This window comes from Medicago sativa, chromosome 5 (genome assembly GCF_051527215.1).
Source record: "Medicago sativa cultivar Bolivia chromosome 5, Bolivia_mono, whole genome shotgun sequence".
NCBI classification, from domain to species: Eukaryota; Viridiplantae; Streptophyta; class Magnoliopsida; order Fabales; family Fabaceae; genus Medicago; species Medicago sativa.
Window position 1 is genome coordinate 6,147,383 of NC_140753.1, and position 9,889 is coordinate 6,157,271.

Genomic DNA, 9,889 nt, shown 5'->3' on the forward strand with positions numbered 1-9,889 from the left:
GATTGAAAAAACAAATGATTTATGGAGAAAATTACTTTCTGGAATTAAATGACCCGCACATATTGAAATTTTATTAGCATGAAATAAAGTAGGGTTAATTATGTTTCTAGTCCCTATAAAATAGCGACCTTGTAAGTTTAGTCCCTACTTAATTTTAATAGCATTTTTAGTCCCTATAAAAAAAATTTACTTATAATTTTAGTCCCTGCTAAAACAAAGTTTGATAATTATCCTTAAACTCTTAAATTTTTGAACGATTTTTTTGAGACAAGATTAGAACACTATGAAAGGTTCGTTTACTAAAATTTAGAATTTTCTGACATGAAATGAATTAAATATGAATTTTTTAAAACGACAAAAGTTAAAGATAAAAAGTAATAAAATCTGGATGTAGAAATCAAATTTTGCGATAATTTTTTGCGGACGAACTTTTAGTAATGTTCTAAACATGTCTGCAAAAAATTGTTCAAAAATTTAAGAGTTTAAGCATAAATTAAACAAATTTGAATTGAGTAAAGACTAATACTCAGTGCAGAAAAACAAAATTAGGGACTAAAAATGCTATTAAAATTAAGTAGGGACTAAACTTACAAGGTCGCTATTTTATAGGGACTAGAAACATAATTAACCCAATAAAGTAATTGGTGATCTCAGGCTTTCCAATCATAACATTTTTGTACATAGATAAACTTATCTCATTTCATTAACAATAACATGATTATTACAATATGATGTATTAATATAAATGTGAACACCGATTAAACCATGAACTATCCCATTGAGAAATCTCTTAATAAACTCGACACCTTATTGAAATATCAATCATAATTCTATTTTCTATTTTCATTTTCCTCTTTTTTACTCTCTCACTAAAATTCATGTTGGAAAAATAAACTCAAACCCCCACATCAAAAGAAATAATATTTCAGAAAAGTTTATATAAAATTTCATCATTCAAATCAATACAAAATAAGAGCCAATACATTCGAGACACCACCAAATTATCTACGTATCGAACCCATCAGTGTTGGCCGTGAAGGGGTGCATTGAAAAAATCAAACAAATATAAAAATAAAACCTAATAATTCAACATGCTTTTAATAACTATATACATGACCCATCAACATGATATATGTGTTCAATGTTCACACAAGAGCAACCTCTATTATAACATCATTCTCCTTAATTATGTGTCCAACATAAAGATCAGTCCCATATGAATCAGCTTCAGCAAGCCTTAGTTTACCACCATCAGACATACTCACAACAAAATCCACAAATTTCCTCCAATTATCACCCTCAAGCAACCTCTTATTTATTCTTAAATAAGTAAAAGCACTTAATCCACTTGTAGACAAAACTTGACCATAAGCACTTGAATCATATCTCTCTAATGCATTCTCACCAGCAAGTTCACCACCTGCCATCTTTGTTGCCATTCTCACTTGATTAACCAATCCTTCTGGTGAACAATTAGCATCACAAGGTTGTTCATTATCCTTCATTTCCATACATGTGAAATTCAATATAACTCCATGCTTTGCTAGCATTTGTGCTATTGGTATATAACCATCATGAAACCTTGTGTTATAGTAACCTGCAGTTAGTTCAGTTGCATGTGATCTTGCATTGTAATGCCAATGAATTCCAGCTATTTTTGCTGAAAGTTTCACTCCACTAGTTTGGAATATGCTTTTGGCTGATACTAAGATTTTCTCACCATGTTCAACAAGTTTGCTTGAGTACCAATCAAGGAAGAAATCTCCATATTCTGTGTTCCATGTTCCTTCTCTTTTGAAAAATCCAGTATCCTCAGGAAATTGATTGTATTGACCTGAGTCATGTGGTCCACTTGTTCCCCATTCTTTCTTCCCAATTGCCCCTGCTGATGCTTCCAAGGATGATCTCATATACTGTATGACAAATAAGTCATTTTAGTTTAGTTGTTTTCAAAAGAAATTGATTAAGTTACATATTCAAACTTTTATTAATATATAGTTTATGTCATATTTGAAATTATTAATATTAGTATCTAAAAAAAGACATCTCAAATGTGACATAACAACAAAATATCTAGATACTAATAAGAAATATTCTCTTTTGTACCAAAAAAAAAAAATCTCTGAACTCTGTTTCAATTAAGATATTTTGCAATCAAAGGTTTAATTATAGAGAAAATCTTTGTGTGGTCCATTTGAGCACAACAATTAGGCACACACAAAAAAGTTTATGAGTGTCCAAATAATTTATATTTAGGATTGTAATCAACTAAGTATTTCTCCTTAGTTGTAACAAAATATGTCTAACACTAATATTATTTTGAACTATTTATTCTAAAAATTGATGTCTTTTTAAGTTTGTACCTTGTCATAGCATTGGAATTCTCCAATTCCTGGAAACTTCCAAGTTCCATCAGTTTCAGGGTAAGATGGATATCTCAACTCCCCACATGGACCTAGTCCCACTTGAATTTCCTGCAAATGTATTTGGTCTTAATTAGAATTTTATACATTGCAATATATGCATCAAGTCATAGTTTATCATCAATCACAAAAAAATAGTGTCTCTGTCAAAAAGATAATAATCACAAATGTCTTCAAAAAGTATTCCTCTTATAACTAACTATCTTGCTTAATATGGAAAAATAGAATTATGAGTTATACATGTCTGTTTTCTCTTATTCTATTTTTATTAAATTAACATCGATTAGGTCGTTATCTAAGACATTACGTTAAGGACGATCATGAATTTCTACTTCTGAGACCGACGATATATAGCCCCCGTTAAAATTTTGAACAAATGTGTGGCTGAAAATAACACTAACTACTATACAAAAATCTTAGCCAAGTATCATTATAACTTTGGTAACCACAAAATTGATGAAGTACTTACTATGATAACATTGCCCAAATAATCTGTAAATCTGTCACGAAAGCTTCTCATGTAATCGGAGTAGACCTGAAGTGGAGTTCTTCCTGCTAGAACAGGCACTGAATCACATCCCAATGAGATGTATTCAGGATTTCTTCTCCCTAATTTGTCTGTGTAAACTAGCTCAGGGTTCTTCCTGATTTCTTCTAGCACCCATGGAGGTAGAGGAATGCTATAAAATGCAATTCAAACCAAATTAGTCTTAGATTTTTTATTTTTGGTCTCAGCGACGGATCCAGAAATTTTGAAAAGTGGAGGCACCTCATATAAATTCACCACATATATATAAGTAACTAAACAATTGTTTAACCATTCATCTCCCATGCGATCTCGCATCTGATTCTTGACAAAGTTGTGTTGTTGTGTCAAGGTGTGTGTATATGTGTGGGCCAAGAGAAAAGTGTATTGTGGTTTGTGTGGGCCATTTGATCAAAATTTCAACTATTATTATCTATTACTATATTAGGCTTAAATATGAAAATGGTCCCTCCAAATATCTGGCGTTTTGGTTTTAGTCCCTATAAAAATATTTTTTTGGTTTTAGTCCCTGCAAATATAGAATATTTGGTTTTGCTCCTTGGTATTTTGTTTTAATCCTTGTAAAATCATTTCATATTGAAATTGGTCCCTATAAAATTCATTTTAGTCCTCATTTTGAGGGATTAAAATCAAATATTCTACATATTACAAGGACTAAATCCAATATGAATCAATTTTACAAGGACTAAAACAAAATACCAAGGACCAAAACCAAATTTTTTATATTTGCAGGGACTAAAACCAAAAAAATATTTTTACAGGGACTAAAACCAAAATGTCAGATATTTACAGGGACTATTTTCATATTTAAGCCACTATATTATTACTACCTAAAAATAAAATTCTAGTGTAGGCACAAGCCTACATACCTTTGTAGGTAGATCCGTCCCTGTTTGGTCTTGCAAGACTATGAGTGTAAAATAAGCAATTAATTGTATCATAACATAAGAATGTAACAACTATAAACTTGGCAAATAGAGCCTAAATTGGTGGTTGAATATTTTGTTTAACAAAAGTGTTATTTGCATACCTGCAGGAGTCACCAACATTTCCACCACATTGATGAAAAGACATGACAATCTGAAGCTTCAAACCATGTTTTTGTACCATCTGAACAAGCTCAGCATAAGCTTCCCAATTATACTTCATAGGACCATCTTTTTCAACCAAACCCCACCAAGCATCAACCATTACTCCTTCAACTCCAGCACTCTTCAAAGCCATCAAACTAGCATTCATTGCTCTTGCTTTATTCAATTTTCCTCCCATTGTTACCGTGTCTAATGGCAACATCACAAACACCGGTACTCTATTCGAATCACCATCGTGGTTATGAGTGACAGATGACGTATGAATCTTCTCCCATTTCTTGTCTTTCTTTACAGCAGAGTTGTTGTTGTCTGTTGTGAAATGTGTTTCTTGCATTGAACTCTTTGCTTTCAGTTTGTGACCAAAAGATGGTTTAATTTTTGGACAAGAAACTTTGTTGGAAAAAAAATCATCAAGAGATTTTAAGACTCTTGTTTCTTTCTGATTAATCAAGGAAATTGAGAAACCAAGTGCTTGAGCCATTTTTAGTGTAATAATATCTGTTTTTGTTTTTTTCCTTGTGTGTTATTTCTATTTGCAATTGAAGAAGATTGGAGGGAGAGAATATATATAGAACAAAAAAAGTTTGTTTAATTTTTGTATTAAGTATTTTATTTATTTATAAAAAAAAACACATAGCAGATATTTTTGGGAAAGTTGAAGTTGAGAACCTTGGTGGGTCCAAGTTGGAAAGTGAAAATTGTGCAAAAGAATCAAAATCTCGTCGGCACCATGCTTACGTGTTACCATCTCTTCCATTTGAATCTAATGACTTCAACAAAAAACATGTCGACCATGTTACCACAACAAAAAAAAACATGTCGACTATGGCTTCAGTTTTTAATTTGTTACCTTAACTGTCTTGATATTTTTGTAAGGAGAGCCGAGAGGAAATCAACTATGTCCTTTTCAAACAAAATTATTATGGGGCTGAGCTTAAAGAAAATGACTTTTCTTTGATGGTGTACCCAATTAAAAAGGAATCTTTAGGGATCCCTTGTTCCTCACGGTTGGTTTATTATTTCAAAATAAATAAATAAATATTGAGGTTTTATGAAAAGTAAGACCCAATGAAACTTAACATGTATTATGGTCTATTGTTCCTGCTCACCCATTGTTTATATCCACCCATTAAGTTTAATTGTTTGGGCGTGAGAGGTGCGTTGAGAAAAACTCTAAATCTCACGTATGGTAAAGTCTGAAACAAGTTATAAAGCTTGATGAATACTAGTTTAATTAAATTCATCATATTTTTTCTGTTTTAATTGTATTTTTTTTATCTTCAAGTATTCCGATTGTATGATTTTTACCTTCATTGTTTTAAGCGATTTATGTCCCTTATTTTATTTCGTTTATGATTTGGTAATTACCCTCTCAATTTTTCTTCAAATATACGTTGAGAAATAATCATTGATTGGTGTGATATCCAACTCTTATAAAATCCAACTCTTATAATTTGTGTGACTTTTCTTTAAAATTCTAAAAATTAATCCGTATACCGAGAGTAAATGAAACCCTTAATAAAAATTTCAAAGTTTTTGGTATTTTGAAGAAAAGTCAAATTAACTCTAAGAGTTGTAACCAAAAAAAAAAAAATTAACTCTAAGAGTTGAGTGTCACGTTAATAAACAATATCACTTCAGCTAAATTTAATAAAAAATTGTGAGAGGGAGTACCAAATTACAAAGTAGAAAAACATAAAGGGTCAAAATTGCTCAAATAAAAGTGTGTGTGGTTGGGTATGCGGGTTCAAAATCGTACGATTGTCATACTTGGATGTCTAAAAGTGCAATTGAGTCTACTATTTTCATGTTTCAAACATAATTTAATTATTGTAATTCAATAATGTCAATATCTAGTATTTTAACCTAGGACCTCATGCATGCTACCCAAACAAACTCTTCATCACTAGACCAATTGTAGTGGCTTATACTTTGGTATATTAATATATTTTTTTACAATTGTAATTTATATAAATAGATTTTTTTTATTGGATCAGATAAGTTTTTTTTAAAGGAGATCCTAGACCAATTGTTGTTTATCTTACATAAATCATATAAATCACATAAAGCTCATATAAATCACGCCAATCATATAAATATATTCTAAAACTCATTAAAATAATTAAATAATTGAAACGGGCATTACAACCATAATATTACGAACATCCAACACAATCTCTGTTACTAAAGAGAGAATTGGGTGCTGCGTGTCATTACTGACATGGTCGGATCGTCACCTGTAACCTGTGCATAGTCATTCTCCGCCTCAACATGTGTTTCAAGTGGTGTGTTGCTATGCTCCTCAACTGGTACCAATGTCGCATTAGTGATAGGCTGAGCCTCAAACACTCGAGACGAACTAATAAGCGGACTATCCTTGGGCTGCCACTATTGCATATGTTGCTTTTGAGGCACATCTTTTCTCTTACCTTTGTTAACAACCTGAATAGGTTGTTCCACCATTTTGTCCTTGTACGAATGAATCCATCGACAATTGGCAATAAGTGCAAGTGATGTGGAACTAATTTTGTAGACTTGTAGGAATAAATACATGATGTGCTATCAATAAAACAAAAGTTCATCCATCCATTTTCGTTACTTTGATATGTGTTGTGACAATCCTCAAACAATAGTGGTATATTTGGTAAACATGTGTGACATGTGGCACTGTGAGCATCGACAAGAGGGGCAGCCACCCACGAGGCATCAAAATGATTATTTTTACTTAATAGATTTAGTATTTATATAAAAAAAAAGTAACTCGTTTTAATTAATTTTATTGAAAATATATTTTTAGAAAACCTTAATTATGAATGAATCTTTTACAATAAATAATGCAATAAAAAACACTCGAATAATTAAAAGGACACAACTTTATTGATACATCCAAGACAAAAAAAAAAAAAATCTTAAGACTAACCATGCACTCAAATGAAAACCTTATAAATAGTTCATCTTTCACTTAAATATCATATTAAAATCTATCTATTTTAGACACCCACCAAATTATCTACGCACACCAAGCTCAATAATGTTGGTGGTGAGAGAGTGTACTAAAATATCCAACAAATATAAAAAAAAAAAAAAAAAAACCCCCTAATAAATCAATATACTTCTTAACCATACACATGATCCATCAACATGATGAAATATGTGTTCAATGTTCACACAAGAGCAATCTCTATTATAACTTCACTCTCCTTAATTCCTTTAATGTGTCCAACATAAAGATCAGTTCCATATGAATCAGATTTTGAAAGCCTTGGTTTACCACCATCAGACATACTCACAACAAAGTCCACAAATTGCCTCCAATTTTCACCTTCAAGCAACCTCTTATTTATTCTTAGATATGTAAAAGCACTTAATCCACTTGTTGACAAAACTTGACCATAAGCACTTGAATCATATCTCTCCAAAGCATTCTCACCAGCAAGTTCACCACCTGCAATCTTTGTTGCCATCTTCACTTGATTAACCAATCCTTCTGGCGAACAATTAGCATGATTAGGTTGTTCATTATCCTTCATTTCCATGCATGTGAAATTTAGTATAACTCCATGTTTTGCTAGCATTTGTGCTATTGGTATATAACCATCATGAAACCTTGTGTTATAGTAACCAGCAGTTAATTCAGTTGCATGAGATCTTGCATTGTAATGCCAATGAATTCCAGCTATTTTGGCAGATAGTTTCACTCCACTTGTTTGAAATATGCTTTTGGCTGATACAAGGATTCTCTCACCATGTTCAACAAGTTTGCTTGAGTACCAATCAAGGAAGAAATCTCCATATTCTGTGTTCCATGTTCCTTCTCTTTTGAAAAATCCAGTATCCTCAGGAAATTGATTGTATTGACCTGAGTCATGTGGTCCACTTGTTCCCCACTCTTTCTTCCCAATTGCGGCAGCTGATGCTTCCAAAGAAGATCTCATATACTGTTTGAAAATAAGTCATTTTGGTTAGTAGCTAGATATTTTGTAAGAGATATTTTGTGAGAGATATTTTGTATGTAACATGTCTAACATTAATATGATTTTGGACTATTTTGAAAAAAATTGTTCAAAAATAATATTATTTTGTACCTTGTCATAGCATTGGAATTCTCCAATTCCTGGAAACTTCCAAGTTCCATCAGTTTCAGGGTAAGATGGATATCTCAACTCCCCACATGGACCTAGTCCCACTTGAATTTCCTGCAAACAATTTGGTCTTAATTTAGAACTTTAAATATGCACCAAGTCTTAGTTTTATCATCATTCACAAATGTTCCCAAAAAGTATTCATCTTATAAATATGACAAAATTGAATTATGAGCTAGGCATATTTGTTTTTTTAATTTTTATCTAACTGACATCGATCAAATGAGTATCTAAGACGTTACAATAAGGATGAACATAGACAGTCATCGTTAGACGAATGTGTGATTGAAAATGTACTTTATAAGATAAGATAACACTGAGTGCAATCTAAAAGTCTTAGCCAAGTATCTTAATCACCCATCTAACCTCAAAACTGAAGCACAAGTTGATATGAAATACTTACTATGATAACATTGCCCAAATAATCTGTAAATCTGTCACGGAAGCTTCTCATGTAATCGGAGTAGACTTGAAGTGGAGTTCTTCCTGCTAGAACAGGCACTGAATCACATCCCAATGAGATGTATTCAGGATTCCTCCTCCCTAATTTGTCTGTGTAAACTAGCTCAGGGTTCTTCCTTATTTCTTCAAGCACCCATGGTGGTAGAGGAATGCTATAAAATGCAATACAAACCAAATTAGTCTTAGATTTTTTATTTTTGGTCTAGCAAGACTATGATTATAAAATAAGCAATTAATTGTATCATAACATAAGAATGTAACAACTATTAACTTGGCAAATAGAGCCAAAATTGGTGGTTGAATATTATGTTTAACAAAGAGTGTTATTTGCATACCTGCAAGAGTCACCAACATTTCCACCACATTGATGAAAAGACATAACAATTTGAAGCTTCAAACCATGTTTTTGTACCATCTGAACAAGCTCAGCATAAGCTTCCCAATTATACTTCATAGGACCATCTTTTTCAACCAAACCCCACCAAGCATCAACCATTACTCCTTCAACTCCAGCACTCTTCAAAGCCATCAAACTAGCATTCATTGCTCTTGCTTTATTCAATTTTCCTCCCATTGTTACCGTGTCTAATGGCAACATCACAAACACCGGTACTCTATTCGAATCAGCATCGTGGTTATGAGCAATCGATGGCACGTGAATCTTCTCCCATCTCTTGTTTTCCTTAACTGTAGAGTTGGTGTTTTCCTTTGTGAAATGTGTTTCTTGCATTGAACTCTTTGCTTTGAGATGAAACAAAGGTTTAATTTTTGGACAAGAAACTTTGTTGGAAGAAAAATCATCAAGAGATTTTAAGACTCTTGTTTCTATTTTGTGAATGAAGGAAATTGAAGAATGAAGTGTTAAAGCCATATTTTAGTGTTTGCTCTACTTGAGTGATTGCAGTTCAAGATTGGAGGGTGAGAATATATATAGACCAAGAATGTTTGTTTATTTTTCTTAATTATGTAATTTTATTTATCAAAATAACAACTAGATATTTTTGGGAAAATTGAAGTTGAGAACCTTGGTAGATAAATCAATAATCATGTCGGCCTTTTACCACAAAAAAAGAATATGAGTGAAAATATCAAAATATGAGTGCATCTTGTGTAGATAAATTGAATGTTTGTTTCTTTTTTCTTTTTGAATTAAAATGATCTAAGTTCAAAGTAAGTATATGAGTGAATAAACATGTCGGCCTTTTACCACAAAAAAAGAATAGA

General features: G+C 32.0%; 2 protein-coding genes across 2 annotated transcripts; both read right to left on the minus strand.

Moving 5' to 3' along the window:
* Window positions 1-925: 925 nt before the first annotated feature.
* On the minus strand, window positions 926-4,596 carry LOC146919519 (beta-amylase 3, chloroplastic-like). Its single transcript, XM_085712954.1, has 4 exons — window positions 4,001-4,596; window positions 2,893-3,103; window positions 2,364-2,474; window positions 926-1,913 (listed from the first exon to the last, which is right to left on the minus strand). Exons 1-4 carry the CDS (start codon window positions 4,540-4,542, stop codon window positions 1,146-1,148), a joined length of 1,632 nt encoding a protein of 543 aa, XP_085569080.1. The 5' UTR covers window positions 4,543-4,596; the 3' UTR covers window positions 926-1,145.
* Window positions 4,597-6,916: 2,320 nt separating this feature from the next.
* On the minus strand, window positions 6,917-9,565 carry LOC146919520 (beta-amylase 3, chloroplastic-like). The gene is made up of 4 exons (XM_085712955.1): window positions 9,001-9,565; window positions 8,607-8,817; window positions 8,147-8,257; window positions 6,917-7,999 (listed from the first exon to the last, which is right to left on the minus strand). The coding sequence occupies exons 1-4, from the start codon at window positions 9,534-9,536 to the stop codon at window positions 7,226-7,228; spliced, it is 1,632 nt and encodes a 543-aa protein (XP_085569081.1). The 5' UTR covers window positions 9,537-9,565; the 3' UTR covers window positions 6,917-7,225.
* Between the last annotated feature and the right edge of the window lie 324 nt (window positions 9,566-9,889).

What these genes read in the sequence shown, in the direction of transcription:
- LOC146919520 (XM_085712955.1), bottom strand. Translation starts at nt 9,536, where the DNA reads ATGGCTTTAACACTTCATTCTTCAATTTCCTTCATTCACAAAATAGAA. An exon ending in AATGTTGGTGACTCTTGCAG is followed by an intron (nt 8,818 to 9,000) that starts GTATGCAAATAA and finishes TGCATTTTATAG; the next exon opens with CATTCCTCTACCACCATGGG. An exon ending in ATTTGGGCAATGTTATCATA is followed by an intron (nt 8,258 to 8,606) that starts GTAAGTATTTCA and finishes AATTGTTTGCAG; the next exon opens with GAAATTCAAGTGGGACTAGG.
- LOC146919519 (XM_085712954.1), bottom strand. Translation starts at nt 4,542, where the DNA reads ATGGCTCAAGCACTTGGTTTCTCAATTTCCTTGATTAATCAGAAAGAA. An exon ending in AATGTTGGTGACTCCTGCAG is followed by an intron (nt 3,104 to 4,000) that starts GTATGCAAATAA and finishes TGCATTTTATAG; the next exon opens with CATTCCTCTACCTCCATGGG. An exon ending in ATTTGGGCAATGTTATCATA is followed by an intron (nt 2,475 to 2,892) that starts GTAAGTACTTCA and finishes ATACATTTGCAG; the next exon opens with GAAATTCAAGTGGGACTAGG.